The sequence below is a fragment of the Herpailurus yagouaroundi genome, unplaced genomic scaffold, assembly GCF_014898765.1.
Source record: "Herpailurus yagouaroundi ecotype Mexico unplaced genomic scaffold, PumYag 140, whole genome shotgun sequence".
In the NCBI taxonomy this organism is placed as follows: Eukaryota; Metazoa; Chordata; class Mammalia; order Carnivora; family Felidae; genus Herpailurus; species Herpailurus yagouaroundi.
In genome coordinates this window covers 91,046,430-91,073,164 of record NW_024412395.1, presented here as the reverse complement: position 1 = coordinate 91,073,164, position 26,735 = coordinate 91,046,430, and the positions used below count along the sequence as shown (strand labels likewise).

Here is a 26,735-nt window from a genome sequence, read left to right as displayed (position 1 = left end):
CAATAAGCATAGTTAACACTCATCACCATACATACATATATATACCATACATGAAACTATATTTTATATGACAATCCGCATTTGTAGCAAGATAGGGAAAACCTCAGTTCTAAAATTGGAATTGCTTACAACAGAGAAAAAGACCATTTTTTTTAGGTATAGCAATTCAAATGACATTTTAGAGTAAAATATTTCCCTTCTGATGTCTTCCTTTATGCTTCATCATTACCGAATTTCAAAAATATTAATGATGTGATGATTAAAAAAATCCAAGGATGACAGCCTTTAGAGATATTGATAATAATAACTGACATTTTCAAAGTACTTTGTGATTTACACAGTTCTTTAATATAGATTGTCTCATTTAATTATCACATCACTCCCTAGGAGTTAATAATATTATGTATAATTACTCCCAGTTTAACATTAAGAAAACTGAGTTAATAAGTAGCAGAATAATGGAAGCCAGGTATTTGAACCTTAAGTTTGATACTCTTTCCATGGCAACTCTCTTCTCCAGATAAATATTAACCTTATAGCTACATGATTTCTCTAACTTTTCTAGATACATCATTAAATGCTACCAGTATTATCAGGACAATATATAACATATCTGTAAGCCCAACTCTTTTTACATACTAAATATTCTTATTAGAAAAAAATATTTAACATCTACACTTACCTTGCCTCAAAAAATAGCTGTAAGGGGCGCCTGGTGGCTCAGTAGGTTGAGTGCCTGGCTCTTGACTTCAGCTTAGGTCATGATCTCATGGTTTGTGAGACTGAGTCCTGTGTTGGGCTTTGCACTGTGAGCACAGAGTATGCTTGGTATTCTCCCTCTCCTTCTCCCCACCCCATCCCCTCGCCCCTCCTCTCTCTCAAAGTAAATAAAAACATTTTTTAAAAATCTTTAAAAAATAAGTTAAAAGAAAGAAGTAGCTTTAATCCTGAAAAGGAAAACTTTAGGGTAAATTCTATAAAGGGAATCCCACATTTATTACTAATTCCTATTGGAAAAATACCTTCAAAAGTCAAATTGAAAAACCTGTGTGATAAAACATTACAATTTGGGGCAAACTTGTCGTAAGACAGTAGTAGTTGGTAATATTTACAAAACATTTTCTAAGAATATATCCAAAAATTAGGTGCCATGAAAGTACAAAGTACTTAATATTCACCCAATGACATAAATATTAGGAATCTACTAAGGGTCAGGCATCTTTCCTTCAAATTTTTCATGTCAAGTAGATTAAAGAAAATAAATATTTTTCTTTTCTAATCTGTTAAAGTTTAATTATATCAAATAAGATAGATTTGAGAGAGAATCAGAAGCCATTGAAACTAAAATTACACTTTAATAAATATAGCAAATCTTATATACATTTAGTAATCTGATATTTTAGTAAACACAAACAAGAAACAGATTTCATTTGAGTGATATCTGTTTAGATTATGAGCTAATAATTTGCAAAGGTAATAGTTTATATGGTTTTGATTATAGCTATTAAATATGATATTCAATAATAAACCAGTGATCAACAATGGTTATTTAATGTCACTATGGCAAAACTCATTGAACAAAGAGATTCTATCTATTCAAAGCAACATTAGCAAACTCAAGCAATAATTCAAAGGAGATCAGGAACTGAAACAGTATGCCAAGCATCACTCTGAAAAATTTGCTGTGTCAAATTCCCAGTGCATCCATTAGGTGTCTATACAATAACACAGTGAGCAGCAGGGCCAATAGTGCAAACCACTTCTGAGAAATGAACTAAGAATAGAGAGAATGCTGGTTCTAGTGACTTATCATTCCATGGATCATCATACACTTCTCTCTAAAACATAAAATATCAAACAGTATACCATAGATAGTATGAAATTTGTACAATGTGTAACAACTTTCTATGAGTGTAAATACTAAGTGAATAAATGATCATACAAATTACCTTTTATTCTTTTATTCACCACGACCTTTTTCTTAATTTTATTTATTTATTTACTTTGAGAGAGAGAAAGAAAGAAAGAACATGACCAGGGAAGGGGCAGAGAGAGAGGGAGAGGGAGAGAATCCCAAGCTGGTCCACACACGACACAGGGCTCGAACTCACAAACCATGAGATCATGACCTAAGCCAAGAGTCATATGCTTAACCAACTGAGCAACGCAGGCACCCCTCACCACCACCTTTTTAAAAGTAGCTTATCTTAAAAATTTTCCTCACTTTCCAATACAAAGTTTTGTTTCTTTAAACTTTTTTACAAAGATTTTAAAATATTATGTTCCTGTATGGTAGTTCTACTTATCTAATGTTTGGTTTTAGTATGATTCTTTAACAGAGAAAACTGTATGTTTAATTAAAAAATGAACAAAGCATGAACTTTCTCTACTTCATATCTAAGCATTGATTTTCCATCTAATATCATCTTAGATGAGTAGATTCATCCCTAGTCAACACATTCACATATGTATCTTTGCCAGAATAACAGTGCTTATCTAAATTTGTTCGCCAAAACTGCATGTCTTCCTATAATTTTAGAAAGAAAGATTTGGCTTCTGTCAAGTTTCTTCTCTATGCATAAATTCACGCTAGGAGATTATAAAATAGCAGTTTCCTTTGGGGAATTTTCAAATACTAAAATTTCTCTAGCGAGAAATACACTATCTCCTTCCTTCCTCTCTGCCTTCTATAAATTTACTATAATTTCAGAGATTAGCTTATCCTCATAGGGAAGATTTCACAAACCATGAAAAGACTATGAAAAACATAAGAAAGTAAATGCCACATAATAAATTAACATCTCCTATACAACTCCCTGCATTCAACTCTTGCTAGTGGGTTGCAATTGTGAGAGTTCTGATCATCAGTTCAATTAACTTGCTAGTGAAGCCTGTCACATTCTTTCTAACTAGAATTTAAATAGAATTCATTTCAGAATTAAAGCTCTGGTACATTAACCACGTGTTAGCTTCATTCAGCTCTTTACTTCTATTTGGTCCAAAAGAAAAAAAAAAAGTCATTTAAAAATTAACATACTCAGCTGCCTGTTTGTAGTGTTTCAAGTCTTTCTTCAAATTTTTGTTCTCATTTTCTAAAAGCATATTCTGGGTGTAGACATCTGGAACATTCCCAAGATCTCTAAGTTCAGTTAGTCCCTTCTGTATTAACTCATACCTAGGATAAAATCAAACAAAAGGTTTTATGTTGTTGCTTTCTACTAAATTGGTTTAATTTATGTACAATTCAAAAAGTTCTCCTAGGGGATATTTATAGAATTGATTTGTGGCATTAATTTTATAAATTAAAATGTCCACATTTACAATATATATTTAAAATAACAAATAATTAGTTGCTAGGTACTCATATCATCATAGTACATAAAATATAACCAAACATCTCATATATTCCAGGCACTAATTCACTAATTCACTAACACTGGTGAAATTAACAAAATGGTCCAAGCCCCCATCTGTTCTAGTGTGCATAGTGATATGTTCCATGAAGTAAAATAAAGCAGGATAAGAGAGATAGAGAGACTAAGATAGAGACTGATGGGGGTGTTTGTGCTATTTTACATAGGATGAACACAGAAAGTATGATTGGTAAAGTGATATTTGAGCAGAGAACTAAAAGAAATAAAGGACTAAGTCATGTAGATATGAAGGGGAAGAGCATTATTGGCTGACAGAAGAGTAAATGTAAAGCCCTGAGAAAATGAGATGCTTGACATGTACCTTAAAAAGCAAAAAGCCAGAGCAAGGGAGAGAGTGGTGAAAAATGGGTCAGGAAGACAGCAGGGAGCCAGAGAGAAAAATATGATTTTACTTGAATCAGATTGAAGCCATTGGAAGGCTTTGAGAAACAAGTTACACTGATCAGATTTATGTTTAAAAGGATTAGTCTGGCATCTCTTTGAAGAAACTAACTCTACAGGAGCAAGACTAGAATCAGAGATGCTGGTTAGGAGCCTGTTCCAATAGTTCAAAAGAGCAACAACAGTGGCATGAACAAAGTTGGTAGCAGTAGAGATTATGAGAAAGAGGTCCCTTCTGAACAGGGTGTAAAACCAGGGCCAACTTATTGGTGAAGCCAAAAAAAAATTTTCTTATGAATCAGCTGCCAAGCATTGGTTAAAAAAGTGGTCAAAGATGACTCCACGGTTTCTGGTGGAACAACAAACATCCATTTATGAAAATGGGAATGAATGCAGTAGGAATTGGGTGATTGGAGAAATAAAGGAATTGCTTTTATTCATATTAAATGCAATATGAATATATTGCAAGTGAAGATAAATACTGGGAATAAATGTCAAGAGTTCAGGGGAAAAGTCAGGACATGGAATTCAAACGTGGGAATCATCAGTAAAGAGATACTATTTAAAGTTACAAGACTGTTGTTGAAAGTGCTGCTATAAACACTGGGGTACAAGTGCCCCTATGCATCAGTACTCCTGTATCCCTTGGGGCAATTCCTATTGCTGGGTCATAGGGGAGATCTATTTTTAATTTTTTGAGGACCTCCACACTGTTTTCCAGAGCGGCTGCACCAGTTTGCATTCCCACCAACAGGGCAAGAGGGTTCCCGTTTCTCCACATCCTCTCCAGCATCTATAGCCTCCTGATTTGTTCATTTTAGCCACTCTGAATGGGGTGAGGTGATATCTCAGTGTGGTTTTGATTTGCATTTCCCTGATGAGGAGTGACATTGAGAGGGAGGGAGCCAAACCATAAGAGACTCTTAAAAACTGAGAATAAACTGAGGGTTGATGGGGGCAGGAGGGAGGGGAAAGTGGGGGATGGGCATTGAGGAGGGCACCTGTTGGGATGATGAGCACTGGATGTTGTATGGAAAACAACTGGACAATAAATTTCATATAAAAAAATAATAAAGAAAGAAAGAAATAAAGAAATAAAGAAGATTTTAAAAAATAAAGTCATAAGACTGGACAAGGCCAGCTAGGGCATGACTATAAACAGAGAAGAAGTCCCTGGACTGTTTCAAGATTAGGAAGAGAAAGACTACCAACTAGAGACTAAGACAGACAAGGGCTAGTGAAGTAGTGGGTGAATATGAGAGCACTGTGGCTCTCAAACCAAGTGAATAAAGTGTTCCAAGAAGGAAGAAATGAACAACAGTGACAAATGCTAAAAACAGACTGAATAGAGAGGAGTACTAAGAATCAGTCACTGAATTTGGCAATGTGCAGCACTGAAAAAACTTTCAGCACAGTCATGGAGACAATAGTGCACCCAGAGTAGGTATAAGACTAGGACATGAGGAACTGGTAATAAACTCTTTCAAGGAGACATACTGTAAAGTGGAGCCTAGGAAATCAAGATTATCCTATAAAAAGGATGTGGAGTTCAGGGTGTTTTTTGTCTTCCACTTTTTTAAAAATATAAAAAATATTATTGGACATCTATATGCTTATGGGAATGATCCAGCAGAGAGGGAAAAAGTTTACAACACAGAAAACAGAGGGGACAATTGCTGAAGCAATGTCCTTGAGCAGCTAAGAGGATCTGGGCTCCAGTGGAAAACTGGAGGGTTGGCCTTAGATGACAGTGTGCATGGCTCAGCTTCTGTGACAGGTGAGAAGAATGTCTGCGAACACAGGTGGCAAGCTAGTAAGTAGAGAGGGAGGCAGAGGTCATAGAACGTCTATTTTCTCAGTGACATAAGGAACATCAGAGAATCATTTACAGATTTTTAAATAATTATAATTTTAATTATATGTATACATGTAGCAATTAATAAAGCTAAATAAAAAAGTATAAACACAGAAAAACATTTCAGTAATAAAGTTATTAACAAAGAAATACCTACAAAGCTTGCTATATAGATCAGCATTTTTATGTTATAGAAGCCCTGAAGAATACCCAAAGGGTTAAGATAATAGAATCAATATTAAGTCGCTCAAGTGTCTGACTTCATCTCAGGTTATGATCTCACGACTTGTGAGTTCAAGCCCTGTATCAGGCTCTGTGCTGACAGACAGCTGTCTGTCTCTCTCAAAAATAAATAAACATTAAAATTTTCTTTAAAAAAAAGAATCAATATTAAGTAGTATTTGCCACAATTTATAAAACAACAAAATAGATAACAACTTAATCATAAATTCACTACTTCATATGTATTTAGAATGTGATTTATACTTCTCTCCAAAGAGAAGATATAAGGGTTGATTGAAGTATTAGCCCATGAAGTTTTTCTGACCATAAAATTGGTTTTCAGCAATTTGCTTTATTTAACGCAGAAAAAAATCTTAAAGAAATCATTTCAGTAAGAAAAAAAAGTGGTATATAGTCCTTTTCTACATTAAATGTTATGTAAATAAATTAATATGTGGTAAAATAAATACAAATAAAGCATAATACATCATAACACATACTATATCATATATATCTTAGGACATTGAAAAATAATTTATCATGACAAATTTCTGTAATCTATATAAAAATGTCAAAGATGATTTAAACTCACTAATACTATTCTAATACTATAAGATCACTAGGAATCTTAATCTACAAACTCTAGAAATATATTTCTCAGTAAAACAAGCATTTTGTATATAAGATATTTTGTTTTTGTTTCAGGTGTGTGTGTGTGTGTGTGTGTGTGTGTGTGTGTGTGTGTGTTAAAGAAATATCCTGGCCTTTTTATTTCTTCCTCTTTATTCACTCACACTTAGAACAAGACTGAAAAGTGTCCAGATGGGGAAAAAAGACTGTTACATAACTATTAGGCACTGGAAATAAAATTGCCAACAGAACTGCCAAAAAAATTACTACCAGTAAAATTACATCAATGGTCTTCACATTTACCATTAAGTCCATAAACTACTTAGAATTATATAGAAGTGGAGAATGTGCATGTATTTCAGGGAGAAAGTACATAGACTTTCATACAATTTGTCTATGGTGTAAGGCCCACTGTCACAAATGAGAAATAGTATGACAGAATTTCAGTAAACACATCAACAGTGTCATAAGAGTAAAGTTAGTTTTCCTTCATGATGGCACCCAAGGCATAGGATATAAAAGACAGGAAAACAGTAACCTAGATAATAACAAGCATCAAATGAGAATTTTTCCTCCAGGTTTTCAGGGACAGTTACAGAAAATACTTACCAACAAAGACAAAATTCCATTAGCTACTGCTAACCCATAGTGCAAACATTTTTTGAGTTTCATATAAAAAAATCACTACTACACACACATACATACACAATCTTTTTTTGTGTGTGAACAGCCAGAAAATAGTTTAGAATTTTCAGGAAAAAAAAAAGCTTTCTGGGCCATGTGTTCTCCACTGTGCTGTGACTAACAAACTGTGCCATAGCATGAAAGCAGCCATACATAATACCTAAAAGAAAGGTCATGCTATGTGCCAACAAAATTTTATTTACAAAACAGGGGCAGGCCAGATTTGCTTGCTGACCTTGGATTTAAAGAATTTACTGCAATTACTGTTTGAGGATTAAAAGGCCACAAGCCAAATATTACTCCCAGGTTTTTTGGTGACTTTAAGGGTTTTTTGTGTTACAAACTAACAGTGAGGGAACCTTGTGTTGTCAACTTTTGTAAGATTAAATGAATTCAGAGCAACGAATACTACAAACATTTTTATCCATAATAAAAATGATAAAAAATATACTTAGTATTCTTATAGTCCTACTATTGCAGAATAGGTAAAAGTTTCTGATCAAAGTAAAAAATGTTTCATGTGAAGAAAAAGTATCCAAGACTGTAATCTTATCACAAACAGCTTGTAAACTCATTACAAACTGACATCTAGGAATAAGGACACAATTATTTGAACCACAGTATCACTAAACAATATAATAAAGAGATATTTTATAAGAATCTTACTTTAAGATTGTAGTATTATACTAAATGGCACACTTACACAGGGGTTCTATACATCCTAATTATATTGTAGTTTCCTCAAATTTCATCTCAATTCAAATTGCTAAATCTAAAATGATAATATGACACAACAAGCACTTAACTGTTAAGAGTATACTTGGTTACAGATTTCTCAAAGGGAATCATTTCACACTTTGGCCTAGACAAACGTGCAAGTACTATGTCCTAACACATACTCTTAGGAGAAAAAAAGGAACTGAGCCACATTAATTTTTCATTTCATTAGTACTACAAATTAATCATCTACCTACTTTTACAAAAATGTATTTTCTAATACATTTGTAATTATTTCACAGGGGCATTTTTATAAATATTACTCATGTAATTTCTAAATTTAACAGGAACACTCTTTTTCTACCATCAAACTTGCTGTTTCTTTAACTGTATTAATGAAAAATGGTTCTTTTCATTAAATGTATTAACTTTAGATATGCAATTTAAAATAATAAAACTAATTTCTTCTATCTACATGATCTCCATAGATCAGAACCAAAAAAAGCAGCAAATAAAAACTGCATCACAGTTGGATTAGTAGAAATTACAAATTGCCCCATATATTTATTTAAAATTAGGATTTAGCCCCCAAACACTATAAACATCTTTATTTATCATAGTATTCCCTTTCCATGATATGCAATGGCTTTTAAAGTTCAAACATATATTTATATCCAATTATTTAATAATATTGCATTAAGGAATGTTAGGACTCTGAACACATGCCTGGTGACATTACTGCTGTAGTAAAGGAATAAAGACAGCATGCCTGATGATTTTCATACCCAATAAGTTATTAAAATTGTCAATTATAACAAGAAAATCTGCATTTAGACATCATGTGAAAATATAATTCTGCTTATTTCCAAATGAAGAAATATTTATATAAAAAGAATCAATCAGTTGTGTGAGTAGAGAAAGGCAGGCCATCATACTATAAGGAAAACAAGCAAAGTAGTACTCTTGGTAGGACATCTTAATGCAGAAAATAATACCCTTAATAATTATGCAGAACATACTAGAAAACTATTTAATAAAAGACCTTGTTTTGTACAACCCCAGGAAATATTCCATTTTCTTGATTTTTGAAAATCACCCAAATATAAGAAAGATGTTTAATGAAAATCTCTTTTAAATTAATACCCTAATTATGTGAATGTGTGTGAGTGTGTGTGTGTGTGTGTGTGTGTGTGTGTGTGTGTATGTAAGTCTAATGGTTTCGTTGGTGAGGCTGGGAAAAGTTTCCATCCATTTCAACCATTTTGCATAAGCTGAGCAACTTCAAGTACTTTAAGACACTTAAAAGTGGATGTGTTAGCATTTCTAGAGAACTATTTATCCACATAATTGTTTACCATTCAGACTGAAAACAATCAAGAGTTCTGGTCATTCCCATTTTGATTAGGAAATTGCAGAGAAAGTCTTCTATTACTTCAGGTACTAGTTGCTTTGAAGGAAGGACTGTTTTCTGCTCCTGAAATTTAAATGTACAATTATTTATTTTGAAAATATAAAATCATCACTAAGCTTTTGTTAAGTTTATTTATTTTCTTTTTTTAAATGTTTATTTACTTTTGAGAGAAAGAGAGAGAGAGAGAGAGAGAGAGACAGAGAGAGAGAGAGAGAGACAGAGCATGAGTGGGGAAGGGGCAGAGAGAGAGGGAGACAGAATCCAAAGTAGGCTCCAGGTTCAGGGCTGTCAGCACAGAGCGCAACACGAGGCTGAAACCTACAAACCATGAGACCATGACCTGAGCCAAAGTCAGACAATTAACTGACTGAGCCACCCAAGCACCCCTGTTTATTTTGAGAGAGAGAGAGAGAGTGAGAGAGGACGTGCCCACAGGTGCTAGCAGGAGAGGGGCAGAGAGAGAGGGAGAGAGAAAATCCCAACCAGGCTCTACATTCAACAGGGAGCCTGACATGGGGCTGGATCCTACAACCCTGGGATTGTGACCAGAGCAAAAAACAAGAGTCAGATGCTCAACTGACTGAGCCACCTAGGCACCCCTTTCAATAAGCTTTGATTACTGGTACTGAAAGGCTGTTAATTTATTCATTCACTTGTTCATTTTTTCATCTAATTTTTTTTGCGTGTTATGCTCCAGGGACTATTTTAATCACTAAGAATAAAGCAGTAATGAAACCAGATAAGACTCAGTGTTCATACCTAATGGTCAAGTAGATGAAGACAGAAAATGAAAAACTAAATTAAAAATATATAATATGGCAGATGGCACTAAGTGCCTGGGAGAAAAAAAGCAGAGGACTGAAGGGCGGGAGAGCCAAATGTATTAGAACACAGCCATGCTCATTTTTTACATATTGTCTATGGATGCTTTCATACACATGACAGAGGTGAATTGCAACAGAGATCTTACGGCCCTCAAAATCTAAAATACTTACTATATGATCCCAGAGAACATGTTTGCAGACCCCTAAACTAGAAAAGTGGAGATATTTCAGCAAGTGAGATATGAAATTAGAACAGCCATAAAAACTATTATGTCACATAAGCCCATGTATAAAATAAGACAAATAATGGGTAAATTCTTAAAAATATCAACAGTATGGTTGCCCCCAGAGTGCATTTTCTTTTCATTGGCAAGAACTTATTAATCTAACTTCCAATCATTTAGACAGACAGATCTATTTTCATATATAGAAACCCAGAAGTAGACTTTCCTTCTTCATTGTCCTTCTTAACCTGGTCTTGATTATATACCAGGTAAATGTTACATACCTAGTAATAGTTACATAGAAATGCAGTGAGGAAAGAATCTCTGTTTCCCTAAAAATTTCTTTTCTTTTTTTAAATTTTTTTAAGTTTATTTATTTATTTTGAGAGAGAAAGAGAAAGAGAGTGCGTGCAAGCAGGGGAGGGACAGAGACAGAGGGAGAGAGAGAATCCCAGGCAGGCTCGTCATTGTCAGCACAGAGCCCGATGTAGGGCTCGATCCCATAACCCGCGAGATCATGACCTGAGCTGAAGTCAAGAGTCAGGCACTTAACCAACTGAGCCACCCAGGTGCCCCTAAAAGGTGCTTTTCAAAAGAGCTATACATAACTTACTGCTGATCTTAATTACTAGTTGCTACAAACAGTAGTTGTTAATTACTTAATTAATTACTTAATTACTAGTTGCTAGTACTTAATTACTTAATTACTAGTAATTACTAGTACTATAATTACTAATAATTACTAGTACTTAAGTACTAGTACTTAATTACTAGTTGCTTCAAACAGTGATCGGTTGAAGGAAATTTGGCGGGCTACAGAAATTTCCTGACAAATGAATAGGGTTTTTTTTGTTTTGTTTTGTTTTTTTGTTTTTTTTTTTTTGTTTCAACGTTTATTTATTTTTGGGACAGAGAGAAACAGAGCATGAACGGGCGAGGGGCAGAGAGAGAGGGAGACACAGAATCGGAAACAGGCTCCAGGCTCTGAGCCATCAGCCCAGAGCCCGACGCGGGGCTCGAACTCACGGACCGCAAGATCGTGACCTGGCTGAAGTCAGACGCTTAACCGACTGCGCCACCCAGGCGCCCCATGAATAGGGTTTTAAAATGAATTTTTTTAAAGCTCAAGCAGAATAATTTGTAGTATCTTTCCTAAGGTCATTTTAAAAGATATTATATAACAGTGTTGATTATATGCAGGACCCTACATCACACATGGAAGATGTCAAAGCAGCAGAATACAGCATCCCTGTCTTCAAGTCTTTGCATTACAGTGGAAATTTATATATAACTACTGGGTAAGGGTATAACACTGTTGGAAGGAGACATTCATTTTACAATAATAAATGCTACCTTGGCATTTTTGGTCAATAAATTTGAAAATGATATTTAGAATGAGATGGAGGATAGCTGAAGGAATTGGGAACATAGGAGGAAAAGGACAGAGAGACTGTACCTAATCTAGTTTCTAAAGATGTCTGTGAGCTCATGTTTGTATGTACATTTGTATGTATGGTCTGGTAGACTCCTGCCTTCTCGAATAGTATTTTCTTTCTATTTCTTCCCGAATACATCTGATACATATACTTTGAAACAGCCAAAGCAGAAATCCAACCACCTTAAAATGCCATGTTTCTTATACATGGAGACTTACAATCCTATCAACATATTATACACACATGCATACAAATACATGTTCTAAGCTATAATGTGATCATAAATGTTTCTTTTAACTTTACATATAATATTCACTCAACATATATTTGCTGAATGTCTCCCACATGCCAGGCACATGAGAGGTGCCAGGTATTAAATTTGAATGAGATACTTCCCTATCTCAAGGAATGAAAGACTAGTTGAATAAAAACAACATATCCCCAGAGCACCTGGGTGGCTCAGTTGGTTAAGTGTTTGACTCTTTACTTTGGCTCAGGTCATGATCTCACAGTTTGTGAGATGCAGCTCCACAACAGTCTCCCTCTCTCTCTGTCCCTCCCCCCATTCACATCTCTCTCTCTCTCTCCCTCCCTCCCTCCCTCCTTCTCTCTCCCCCCTCTCTCTCTCAAAATAAATAACTTAAAAAAATTACCCTACCACATTCTTTAGTAAAATAGCTCATAAGAAAAAAAGTTGTAACATATTAAGCATCCCTATCAGATAAATATTTCCATGAAAAAAAAACCCACAGAATTTTGCAAAAATACATTTTAGTATCTGTATCCAATACCAAATTCTGTACATTAGAATTTAAAATCCTTGTTTTAATATCTGGTGAGATTAAACAGGCAGAGTTCTGAGGGAAGGTGTCATTTGTCATAAAGTTATGCAAGAGTAACCATGATGTGGAAAATGACAATCCAAAAAAGAAGAAATATGACTACTTACTTAAAGTTAAGGTGTGATGATAAAATCACAAGAGAAAAAGGCACCAAGGGATAGGACTGTATTTACTAAGTAAAGTACTTAAAGTTTAAATTACTTTCCAAATTTCACATAAAAGCCTCACTGCTAAGCTACAGGCTGTGTTCAAACTACACAAACTATAGGTTGTGTTCAAAATTCTCACCAAAATCTGAGTATCTGTAGCCTGTTCTTGGACCATCTGAATTGCTTTTGCCAGATCTTCTTCACCTTCTGGAATGCTAAAATTATCATCTGGTATCTAAATCAGAGAAAGAGTATAGAAAGAGTAAGCAGGAATATAAAAGTAACTTACTTCATTTCAGTAAAATAAAGGATCACAAAATAAAGGATCACAAGAATAGACACCTTATGTAAGATGCCATGTAATTCTGAAGTTCTGTAACAAATGGATAACCAAGCAGGAAGCTTTCTGACTTCCTTGTAAACATCATCAATGTCACTTCTGATAAACTCGAGATCAGTTTATGGGCATCTGCTCTTATCTATAATGACAAATATAGTCTAACAACTCTGCTGAGAAAAAATGTAAGACCATTTCTTTTTCATAACTACAAGTAACTGCTAATCTCTAGTTTATTAAAAAAACAAAACAAAATAAAATGAAGCTCACTGCCTGAATGTTATGCTCTTGGAAAAATGCAACGGACTCTAACTATAATAATGATGGTTAACATTCACTGTGTGCTTCTCACATGCTGATGAGTTTTATGTATCTTACATTAACTCCTTCAGTAATTTCATATGGCACATATTCATATTATCTCTATTTTACTAGTATAATAAAAAGTTATCTACTGTTTGTCCTTTTACTTGCTCAGGCCACAAATTGCCAGGCTTGCTTCCACAGTTTCACTTGCAGTGCCTATCCTTTAGGAGTGACTCTAGGTGCCACATCTCAGAAGGAATGGTAGGTCCTATCCAAACAGTGAATGAAAGGGAAAATTTGAGGCAGGAACTACATTACACACAGAATTAGAGTTAAGCTGAAAGGAAGCAGGGGATCTGACCTACAGCCAGTAGTGGGAATCTGGAAAACCCATCCAAGAGCAGAATGGATGTTTGGGAAGGAATGCCTGCTGGACAGGCAAACTGTAGTAAGGATCCACAAGGCAGGGGATAAGGAGTTAACTTTGAAGCACAATTAACAGGAAACCAAAAGAGCCAGATGGATTAACCAATCTAAACTTTTAAACAGAACTTTCACACTTCACTCTTAACTAGCTGATATTAGCTAAATTCAGTTGAAAAACTAACATCTCTTAAGGAAAACAAAAAATAAAATAAAATAAAATAAAATAAAATAAAATAAAATAAAATAAAATGAATATTTCATAAGAATGACAATGAATTTACAAGTAAATACTTAAAATGAAAAAATTACCTCTTCATATTCATAATCATCTTCAGATGCCTCAGTTACAGTGACCTCTGAAATCATGTCAAGTTTCAATCTCAAGATATATGGGATAAAATGATTCGTTTAAAATTGATTTGACATTAAAAATCGGTATTAGATCCATTTATCTCAACGAGTAGGTAAATGTAATATAAACTCTTTAAAATTTCTCTTCCCCATATAACCTACAAATATAGATATCTTAAAACAAAATATTTTTGTTATTATTTTAAAGCATTGCTCTGTAGAACCCAAACCTATAAAAAACTATATTCCCATACATCTATTTACTATCTAATGAGTTCCAACTTGATTGTAAGGCTTACAAAAATGTACATGGTATATATAATAAGATAGTATAGATTAGAAAGAGAAAAGAAAACTTATGGACATGAAAACTATGACAGTCAATTTTTTAATGTATCTCAAACTAATTTAAATTCTCAAAGCTCCAGAGTCATTCACAGTGCATTGTGACTTCTTAAAGTATTACGAATTTCTGGGGCGCCTTGGTGGCGCAGTCGGTTAAGCGTCCGACTTCAGCCGGGTCACGATCTCGCGGTCCATGAGTTCGAGCCCCGCGTCAGGCTCTGGGCTGACGGCTCAGAGCCTGGAGCCTGTTTCCGATTCTGTGTCTCCCTCTCTCTCTGCCCCTCCCCCGTTCATGCTCTGTCTCTCTCCGTCCCAAAAATAAATAAAAATGTTAAAGTATTACGAATTTCTAAAAAGCACACCAATATCCATATATAAGTAAAAAACAGATTTCAATGTTTTCAAAATAAAAATTACTTAAATATATTCTTATTTATTATATATTTCAATTTTAAAATTAAATTTCATTCACAGGAAAGGCAGCCTAATTAAAGCAAAGTAAAGTATACAGTAATCATAATTCAATGGTCCATAAAGTATCAAGAAATAAGCATTAAAATATCTATGGAAATGACTAGTAAAAACTTCTAACAGCATTGTTGTAAGACTTTCAAAAATCATAAGTTACTTTAATTACAAATGAAAACTTCAAGATAATGTTTAATTTTGAAAGAAATCAAAACATATACCATTAACATTTTGTTGGTTGGTGGGTTTACATTTCTCTCCATATGTACAGATGGGATTATGCCAAGTTCATTCAAAATGTATGAAATTAAACACTTTAACGTATAGTAATGGTTACAAAAATCAAAGACGAGATTAGCCAAGCTTTTGTTTTGCTGCTGGTTATGAGAAATTATCTTCCAAGAGTTAGCTAAAAGTGTATATAACAACTCATGCTGTTTGTAATAAGAACTGATATCACTTATATAGTATTTAAGAGAAGCAGACACTGTCCCTCATTCTCATCCTACCTGCAAGCTATAATCATCTCCATTTTACAGATTAGGACTCACAAGCACAAGGTTACACAGCTAGGACCTAACACAGTTGGTGATCAGCCCCGGAAGTACAGGTTTCACTATGCTATACTTAAACCTCTCGTTATTCCATATTCGTCTTCTATGCTATGTAAACACTTGAAGTGTTTGCCAATTATCTTCCACACAGTTCTAAACCTCTAAAAGATGGGTTATACAGCTTTGTGACTCAGTTCCATCATAAGCAGTAACTCTTCACTGTTTATCCAACTGGAAAGTCACTTAAGCCTATTTCAGTTACGAACAATTCTTAGGAACCAGATACCATCAAAAGGCCAGTATTTCATTGTCAAACAAGTTTATCTCCCAATAATATGGTGAAAAGTAATTTTGGCTCAAAAATAACTACTTAATTTAACTAATTAAATAAGTAAGTAAAATAACTAATTAAAAACTAACATGGTAGATTAAACTACTACAGAAAAAAAAAAAAAGATGCAACCCTGCAGCTGATCCTATAATACCCATACTGGGTAATTTACCCATATGAACTTCATATGGCAAATTTACCCATACTGGGCACCAGGAGTGAAGGACCTACCTATATTAGTTAATCTACTACCATGGAACAGTTTCCAATAGCACTTGCCTCACTCTCTAGTCCCTTGCCAGCAGCCTTCTTAAGAGACCACCAGGCTTCCACTAACAATCTGATCAAAGTATTTAGTTTTCACTAACATCCTACTTAAAGAAATTCTAACATCTGTCCTATTTCAGTTCCAGAGCCACTCTAATACTTTAAAGGATTTCTTATGTTAGAATCCCACTTTCAGGTGCCAAAATCTGTACTTTTTATTATTATTGCTTAACAAACTCCCCAAACCTTCAGGCTTAACAATAAGCATCCATTACCTCATAGTTTCTGTGTTCAAGAATTCAGTAGTGGCTTAGCTTGTGGATTTTGATTTGGGGTCTGTCATGAGACCTCAGTGAAGATAGCAGCTAGGGCTGCAGTCCTCTGAAGGCTCGGTGGAGGCAACAGGATCCATTTCAAAGATGGCTCTAACATTGTTGGCTAAAGGTTTCAATTCCTCCCCATGTGGGTCTCTCCACAGGTGTCTTTAGCATTCTCAAGACATAGCGGCTAGCTACCCCCAGAATAAGCAATATAAGAAAACAAAGTGGAAGCCACAATGTCTTTTATGACCAAGCCTCAGAAGTCACATCATTGGTTACATAGGTCAACCCTATTCAGTGCCTAAGGGAGCTAAATAAGAGCATGAGTATCAGGATGTGGGAATCACTATGGAAGCTGGCTACCACAGACAAATTGAGGACTTTCAAGAGTATTAAGAGTTAATGCATGTAAATCACTTAGAATGGTGCCTAGCTTATAGTATATGCTATGCAAGTATTTGTTATTATTTTCCTTGTTCTAGACAGAGAGGAGTACCTGTGGAGAAGTCTCATAAGTCTCTCATGGCCTAGTTCCCCCAGGCTTTAAAATGAATGGATTAAAAAATTCATTCTAAATCTTCTTCCTTTCTAAGTTTAGATTTTTCTGATACATTTTCACTTTTTTCAATAAAATTTCCAGAAGTTCAGCTACAGGAAATCAGTCTCCTTTCTATGGAAAAGTATACTAAAACTTGATTTTGTAAGAAGTCACTTGTCTTTAAGTCTCCAGAAAAGCAATGTCATTCTTCATCACTGCTCATACCATAATAAATTTCACAAAGAAGTAAATATTCTAAAATCATTTAGATAGACTTTAAAATTGTAAAATAGCCAACTGATAAGATTAATGTGAAGAAGAAACATCAAAGCATAGGTTGTTAAACATAGCAATAGACAGAGAGAAAAAAAAAGATTTGTCCTCAAAGCTTTGGAAATATCAAACAACACCTGCCATACTGCTACCCAGAAAATATCTGAGGCAACAGCTTTTGAACCCTAATAATATAGTTTCCCCAAAATCAAAACAGTAACTGGAAAAATAACTACCATTTCATAAAGCTTAAAAGTTTTGTCATATGGATCATTATCATATTTATTCTCACAACAATCCTCTGACATTGAATAACACAGATATAATCATTTCTACATAAAAAAATAAAAGAAAGAAACTTAATCAAGGAGATTAAGAAATCTTCCAAAAATCATATACCTATAAGTGACAAAGACAAATTTCTTGAATAAAAATATCAGGAATTTTCTACATTATCATATTGTGTCTACAGTGACACAACAAGAATGTGCAATTTTTACCAAAATCCTAGGTACTTACTTTCCAAACTTTCTAGTGTTATATCATCAACAGCTAAATCAAACCATTTAAATAGCTCAATTTGAAGACCTTAAAGGAAAGAGAAGTATAAAGGAGAGCAAACATACCAACCCAAAGATTAAATTAGCCAAGGGCAAGAGATTAATGAGACAAAAGGTCAGGAAGAGGATAAACATCCAAAATAGGAACCACTATTTTCCTTGACTGGTATTTTCAGTATCCACAAAAATGATCCATACATAAAATCTTCCCAAGAGCAACTGAGTTGAAATGTGATGTTGAGGTGCTACCGAAGAAATAAATGTACTTTGGCATGTGCGTTGGTATGCATCTGTTTGGCTGAGCTGGCTAGCAACACGTGGACAAATGCACAAATGAATCCCCAAATGACTGTGTGGCAGTTTACAAATACGCATATAGTACAAAATATAAAAATAAGTAAGTATGGAAATTCAAAGAGAAAGAACAGAATAAGATAAAGGTAAAGATACAGTACGTGTCATGAAGTCTCACGAACTCTGTCAAACATAAACTACAGATTTGACCCAAAGCTTCCCAGCAGTCTGGGTAAAGAGGGGAATGTAATCAGATACGAATTCCGTAACCATCCAACAAAAACAGATGAGTTTCTCAGCAGATGTACAGCAATTTCTGGTTGTGAAGCCCGAGAGAAATTACTCTCTCCCATTCTCATAAAGAGAACACTGTGGATTGTACCGATATTGATTCCCTTGGCCATCAGGACAGCCAGAAAGACTGAGTGAAGCAGGATCTGATGGAATACCATGTGTAAAAAAAGGTTGGAAAGACTGCTTTAGAAGCAATGTTGCCAGAATAGGAATAAGCAATTGACCAAGAATTGCCTGAATGATAAAAACCCTCTACTCTCATTCTACTTTTACCGGACAACTTTCTCATGTGTAATTTAATCTCTAAGGTGACCCTATTCTGCAGGAAATGTCCATACAATTAAGCTGGTCACAGTTCTCAGGCAAAGTGATTTTTTTTCCATTGCAGAATAAACCAGAATTCTGGCTCAAAATCAGTTTCTTAATGCCAAGAAAAACCCTCTTCTTATTATCTGTCTAGTATTCCTTCAAAGAACATGGTTAAACTCCATTTCCGAAATTCATTTTTCCCTCCTTTCTATTCTCTTTAGGTCTAGCTATTGCCTTTCTGCCTGCTTAATGCTAAGTTGACATCTAATATTGTGCCTAGTGTTCTAGTCTCCTCTTGCCCAGGGTAAAGTCGGTGATTCCACTTCCTCTCTGACCTGCAGCCACAGCCCTTAGCACCACCCATTTCTAGGCCACATTCAGTATCCCAGAATCAGAGCCTACACCCAGACTAAGGGTCCCACTCCACATCTCCCCTTGCTCTGAAAGAAATTTAGTAATACTTGTGATTTGCATATAATTTGCATATTATATATCAGTTCCCTGACGGCACTTGGTCACCATGGGTGAACTGACTGGCAGTTTCTGCACTGGCAGGATCTGTACCAGATCTCGACCTTGTAGATCCTATCAGAAAATAGGACAATATACGTAGAAACTGTCAGGAAACCCTAAATCCATCACAGTACTACAGAAGACACAACTGCAAGAAGCCTCAGAGAAGCATTTCAGCTGGCATAATGGAGTCGAGCTTGAGGTGACAGCTGATATGATGGGGTCACAAACAAGGCTCTACAAATGAACCACAGCCAGAAAACTATGAATGATTTTTAGATGTGAACACCATACAAAGTGTTCCTCACACGCTCGTCTCTTCCCAGTGCTGCACTGGAGGTGCATCACTGCCAGCAGCAGCATCTTTACAAGGAACTGGAATGAAACACACAGTTAATTATATTTTACATGATTTCCCAAAGCTACTATAGACAGAAACTGCTTTGTAATCTTTGCCGTCACTGCAGAGCCAATGTACATAAAGGCAATCTAAAATCTAGCCTGGATCCTTCATGACCAACATTTTACTTACCAAATTGAAATAAAAGTACTGTAAATGGCAAACACCACAGCCATGGTTCCCTTTCTTAGGAATGCCAGTTTGAATAATCTAACTTAACTGAATAATAGACACCGAAGATGGCAGATAACTGGCTACCACTTGCTACCACTTTCTCCACTGTTATTTGTTTTCTGCAGTCTTTCCCACCGTCTTCAGGTGGTCTCAGAATCTTATTAACACCACATACCAGGGAGCCACTACCAATTCAACAGACACGGCAAGAGTGGAAATTTATTGGCTACCCCTGCCCCAGACACCATTGCACATCTTCTGCCTCAGAAGGTGGAAAATAACTTTCTTTTCAAAATATAAGGCTCACTGTTCTCATAGCGGGTGGTGGTTTAAGTTTTTCCAACTTTATGCCAGGAGATCCAAAGATACGGGCTCTATAACTAAAAATATAGATATACCTCTATCTGAAAATATGATGGCTGGCAGTTAAGAAATTTGTTTACAGCCTTATTATTCCAATTATATTCTTTAGACCAGCAGCACCAGCAACACCTGGGAGCTTATTAGCAATGCAGAATTTCAGCCCTCACTAGAACTTACTGAATTAGTCTTCATTTAAAGATCTGTATCTTTGATTCGTATGCACATTAAAGTTTGCCCAGACTAGAGGACACACAACAAATTCTTTCTTTCTTTCCAAATAGCCTATGATTTTCATGCATGTAAAATTCAGCACTCCAGGCTTAGTAACATGCCTTTTGGTCTAGATTCTACATTCAGACTGTCTATCCTTGTATTTGAATATATGTAGGGTGTAACTAAGATGCCATGGACAAATTAATTTTCCCAATGATAATAAGAAATAGATGACTTGAGTTCCTAACGATTATTAAGGATTTTACAAATATCTGCTCACTCAATACTATAAAGATTCCAGAGAAGTAACATAAGAGATGGGAAAAATCACTAAATGTTAAAAATAATGTATAAAAAGACTGTTAAATGATAAAAATTCAATTTTAATTAAAGTTATCAGTGAACATTACTATTACAATGAACGATTGTCTAGGGATATAATTTAAGAAAACAAGCATGCATCTTAGATAAGGTGTCTAAGTGTGTTCGCCATATTTCAGTTGACTAGTTTAATGGAATCTTTAATTTTGCACTTTCAGAAGTAGTTGACTTTGGGACTGAATCCAGAGTTGATCAGCTTCAAAAGACTGGTTTAAACTCACTCAACTCCCAGAAATTGCTGGTGGGGCCAGAGCAAACCTCTTCAGTGGTCAGCAAACTTATCTCCATGATCTAAGAAGCCAAATTCTTAGCATTGGAATGCGTTGAAAGACAAAATAATCAAAATCCAGCTAGAGGAGCAGAGAATCAGTGCAAAAGGAGGGAGATATCAAAGACAATACCTTGGGGGCTCCACTTTCCTAGAGTCCATGTATTCCAATATTCTTCCTTGAACATTTCTTTTGACATGTAGCAACAAAATCAATTAAACACTAGCTTTCTTAGTACAATTCATTCCAGCTTGCATCTCCCAATTGGACTGGGCATTCCCATATGTCCCTAGCCATACATTAACTGTAGTTCCTACTCCATATGGAAAACCTTACCCAAGCTGTCCTGATTTCTAATAGAGAATTCATTCATAAGAGAACAACCAGCTTTCTTTACATACACTTGACCCTTTACAAAGCACATAGTTAAAATCTGGTCTTATGTTTTACAGTGTTGCAAGTATCTTTCTAATGAGGAGTTCTCCAGAGGATTCATGTGCTTTCATAAACAGATTTCTTCAAAGCTCTGGATATAGCTAAGAAAGGAACAATGTACATGTATGTTTGTATCTTGTGCAGAAGTTTAAAACATAAAAGCAATGATATTGTGAATTGCTTCAGAAGAGAAACAGATAACACCTGCCTTTACAGGTAGTAGGTTACAAAGAAGAGGTGTTGCAGGGATAAGAATTATTTTTCCTGCATACATTCTCTAAACTTACAAAGAAAACGGGGACTTTACTTAATGAAGCCATTCCCCTCATGGTGGATCCTGGCTGTTTTCGGTTTGGGCCCTAATAATTTGTACATGTTCTTTATGTTTGAATGTTTAACAGCAAAGAAAAGGGTGACTTCCTGAAGAATTACAGTCAACCTCTTTTAAAGATTTAATATTGATATCTTGTCTAGTATTCTAAGGAGCATCTGTTCAGTCATAAATAAGCGAAGCCCAAGACCAAATGCAGTAGAAGTGATTAAGTATATGTGCAAAGTAGAGAACATCAGATTTCTGATTCATTTGTGCATATTATAACTTTTATTTACCCACTGCAATAGCTCAATTAAATTACCTGAGAGCTAAAGACTTTAAACCCAAGAAAGTCTCACTTCAGCAACTATCATAATTGCCTTAAGAAACAATGTCAAATAACATTATACAGTCAACTCTTAATTATGCATGTTAAGAGAGCCCAGGGATACAAGGATAATTGGCATTCAAAAGTAATCCTAAAACTTCATTTTAACTAAGAGTTAAAGCCTCACTTATGACTGAACTTCCCACCTAAACAATGAATGTAGGAAAACTAGCTATCTGTGTAGTTCTGCTATCCCTGGACTACCCTTTGGTTGAAATCCAAAATAGTAGTCAACTAAAGGGAGATGGAAGAAAAGCAAAAAGGCAAGATAATTCATAAACCGGATAATAAAATCCTAAAAAGTTAGAGTTGCTTATATTTACAAATGTGATTATTTGGAGAAATCTTTGTCAGGCAGGTTTTTTTTTGCAAACTGCTATACGTTTGCAGTTGTAACCCAGTGATCGCCTGGAAAATTAAGTAAACCGAAAAGCTGTACTATATGGGAGTCCACCATTTATTCCACAGGGATATCTGCAAAGAAGTTAACCCATCGTGTTGGCCTCGTGTTAACAAACCATGCGTTACAGAAATCATCTTAATGTAAACAAAAATAAGATGCTGGTTACCATTCACTACCAGGGACACTGAAAAACTTTATACTTGATGCAGTTAAGTTCTGTAAGAATTGTTGGCTCATTTTCGAATTTAAAAAGGAATTTTACTGGGAAAAGTAGCTATTTAGAGCTCTGAAAATAGTACAATGCCTCATTTAAGACACTAAGGCACCTACATATTTCCTTTAAATTGATTTTGAACTATTGAAGCTTATATTCCTATAAAGATCATGTTTGCATTGAAGAAAATACCACATATTCTCTTTGATCTTTTCAACTAAGTTCTTCAAAGCTCCCTGAAGCACCGGTGTGTACAGAGCCTGAGTCACGACAGGTGAACCAGTTTGCCAAAGCCCACAAAACCAATCATTGCCGAATCTCTGAAGTCTTGAATTAAAGCCGGGGGATTCAAAGTTGGACAAAGAAATAATAAAGCAGATTTTGGAGTTTCCTTGATATCTTTAAAACAGATAACCCTCTCTCTCCCACCTGCCTTAAAAAAGGCACCTTTTTCTCACGAACTCTCCTTATCTCTCCAGTACAATTACTCTACATGCCCAGCGGAGGTGAGCTCAAAGGCCTTACCAAGAAATAGTGAACCTAATTATTCACATATAGCTATTCCATTTTTCTGGTATTTCCATTGATAATTGCTCATCACTGCCTGGTTTCTTCCTAACACCTCCGAGCCTTTTCAGCTCACCGGGTCATCATTTAGTTGCTTTAAAAAAAAATGTAATAATTATTATTAAGTAGCCAAAATTGCAACTACCAAGGAAGTTTACGCTACCACAACAAATCATTTAAGCATTGGTCAACTGAACCATCTACAGAATCACAGGTTGAATATTCTGAGCTTCAGCTCCTTAAAACGCAAAGGCCGAAGTCTTTCCCGGTCTCCTAACTTTCCTTACTGAATTGGTTCCCACGGTATTCCGCAGGTTTAGGGCTTATTTAAGAAAATCACTAAGCGAAAGGACGGTTGATTCAATCTGTTGTACTACCTTAACATAAAACTTCCATCCAAAGTTTGCAAAGTGGTGACTAAGTACCAGATTCCTGAAGGTTCTTCCAACAGGAATGCGGCAGCCTAACACTCCGAAAAGGGGAAAATTTTAGTGGGTAGCTATCAGGGGAACACGGTGCGGGAGACGCCACCATGAGGTCCAAATGGCGTCTCGGCCGGCTTGGTAGCCACAAGCCTCAGAGGGCGCCCCCAGTGGGAAGCCCGCGCCCTCGTCCCCAACCCGTTACCAAGGGCAGCGCCTGGAGGCCGCGCCTACACTTAAGGATACGCTCCAGGTAGTAGGCGCCCTCGGCGGCCACCGCCTCCGCGGTGTCCCGAGCAGCGGTCAAGCCCATGCCCAACGCTTCTTCCAGGACCCGCAGGGCCAACGTGGGCAGTCCTTGCTTAGCAGCCATCTGAGGCGGAACGGCCCGCTGCCTCCCTAAGAGCAACTGCGAAGATGCCTGCCCGAGAGCGCACGCAGCTCTCGCGAGACTCTGACACCCTCACGGCTTCCACCCAGCCAGTTCCGCGCACCTAAGGGTTGCTGCAGCCCAAAGCTTTAGGGCCCTCTGAGCTTCACTGGTTACCATGACAATGTCGTTGCCTAGTTACCCTAGGACGCAGCTCCTGGAGTGGATGAGATAAAACGCAAGAAACAGTCCGCTTGGATTTTGTTGCCGAGCCAGTTTGGGGTTTGCTTTGGTTTGGTTTTCATTTTAACCTTAGCATTTCTTTCTCACTTGGTTGGCTTCCCTAAGTTGTCCTTCTCCCGGTTCTTGCATGCCCATCATCAGCTACCTAATTTTAGATGTGTGGAGAGCCCCCATTATCCACAGGGAAAACTCCTGGAAAAGAAGAAGAACCTCAGTGCCAAGAGGGAAAAAAAAAAAATTTGTAGAAAGCATAATTGAGAAATTAACTCAGGTGAATTACCAGCCTCAGACACTGAGCAACAAAATAGGCTAGGGGCGCCTGGGTGGCTCAGTCGGTTAAGCGTCCAACTTCACCTCAGGTCATGATCTCACTGTTTGTGGGTTCGAGCCCCGCGTGGGGCTCTGTGCTGATAGCTCGGAGCCTGGAGCCTGCTTTGGACTGTGTCTCCACACCCCCCACCCCCCGCCCCTCTCATGCAGAGGTCTCAGAGGTCTCGGTCTCTCAAAACAAACAAACAAACAAACAAACAAAACTAGGATAGTCACCTTAGTCAATTTCCTTCTTGGGTTCCTTTAAAACGTTTATCTGAATATCTGTTTTGACTTAGGTTTCATACACTGGGACTTGGAAGAACATTTGTAGCATTGACCCTTGCCAAGAGAAAGCCACTTTCATAAGAACTATGAGGTACAAATAGTCCTAACATAATGTATTATAAATGATATTTGTCCAATCATGTGCACTCCTTTTGCAATGACAGAATCTTCCTCAGGTTGTATTGTGTATATATCAGAAGCATGTACTGAGCCTTTTTCTTTGCAGATTCTTTTTCAGTCTATGTTTTTTGATGAAAACTGAATGCCAAACAGCAATTCATTATAAAAGCTTCCATTTACTACCAAAACAAAACAAACAAAAAAGCAATAGTAGTAAGCATCCTAATGAAGTGATTGAGAGCCTGGGTGTTTACTAAGTGGATTAAGCCACTTAATCCAGGCCTCAGTTTCCTCATTTGTAAAATGACCATAATAATATTACCTACCTACAACAAAGCATTGTTGCAAGGGGTAAAACATAAAGAATTAAGAACTTACCGGACAAAAGTAGACACTAAGAAATAGTTGTTATTTCTATTGAAGTTAATTGCTTAGTTTTGTTTTGTTTTCAGAATAATCAAAACTCACAATTAGAAATAATACTCCTTCGTTTCTCATACCTATTCTTTTAAAAGCTTACTCTTTGGGGGCGCCTGGGTGGCCCAGTCAGTTAAGCAACTAACTCTTGATTTTGGTTCATGCCATGATCTCACAGTTCGTGAGATTGAGCCCCACATCAGGCTCTGTGATATTCTCTCTCCCTCTCTCTGCCCCTCGTTCTCTCAATAAATGAATAAATAGGGGCGCCTGGGTGGCGCAGTCGGTTAAGCGTCCGACTTCAGCCAGGTCACGATCTTGCGGTCCGTGAGTTCGAGCCCCGCGTCAGGCTCTGGGCTGATGGCTCAGAGCCTGGAGCCTGTTTCCGATTCTGTGTCTCCCTCTCTCTCTGCCCCTCCCCCGTTCATGCTCTGTCTCTCTCTGTCCCAAAAATAAATAAACGTTGAAAAAAAAATTAAAAAAAAAATTAATAAATAAACATCTAAAAAAAACTTACTCTTTGTCCTTGATGTTTCCCATCAAGCACATCCTCAGTGCTTATTAAATTCAAGGAACAATTACTAAGAGGCTGAAAATGAAAATAAAGGAGAGGAACTCTGAAATTGGGGATCCACTCCTTTTATAGAAAGTCTGCTGTTTGTTCCAAAGGGAGGCATTACCTTATCCCTCAAGTTTGTTTTCTGTAAACACATGTCTGAGAAATGGCCCAGGTAAGGAGTGGTCAGGGCTTTGGACCCCCAGCAAAGCATGATGGAGCATGAGAAAGCCATGAAGGAGTGTCTCTCTGAATAATTAATGTTTACATTGATCTTTTTTTTGTGTGTGTGTTACATCAGCTGTTCTCTTCCTTAGATTTTAGATGTAGTATGTCATGTTCTACACATAGGTTTGAATTCGAGCTCTTCTGTATGATCTTAATTAATTTAAGCTCTTTGAGCCTTAGTTTCCTCTTATCTAAAAGAGATATTTTAATACCTATATTACCAAAATACAGTGAATGAAATGTCTTCTTTGGGAAAATGTCTATTCATGTCTTCTCCCCATTTCTTAACTGGATTTGTTTTTTGGATATTGAGTTTGCTAAGTTCTTTATAGATATTGGATACTAACCTATTATCAGATATGTTATT

The 26,735-nt window shown here is 36.2% G+C and overlaps 1 protein-coding gene across 2 annotated transcripts in view; it reads right to left on the bottom strand.

Moving 5' to 3' along the window:
* The window catches only part of SPAG16 (sperm associated antigen 16), a 1,036,541-nt gene extending 1,012,207 nt beyond the window's left edge, over window positions 1-24,334 (bottom strand). The window contains exons 1-5 of one of the 2 annotated variants that reach the window (XM_040476150.1): window positions 24,084-24,322; window positions 14,188-14,234; window positions 12,949-13,044; window positions 9,279-9,397; window positions 3,038-3,175 (exon numbers count right to left, since the gene is read on the bottom strand). In XM_040476150.1, coding sequence (XP_040332084.1) covers window positions 3,038-3,175; window positions 9,279-9,397; window positions 12,949-13,044; window positions 14,188-14,234; window positions 24,084-24,210 — 527 coding nt within the window. In that variant the 5' untranslated portion in view covers window positions 24,211-24,322. Of the gene's footprint in view, window positions 1-3,037; window positions 3,176-9,278; window positions 9,398-12,948; window positions 13,045-14,187; window positions 14,235-24,083 lie in introns of both variants that reach the window. The other variant, XM_040476151.1, reaches the window with a different exon arrangement.
* Window positions 24,335-26,735: the final 2,401 nt, after the last annotated feature.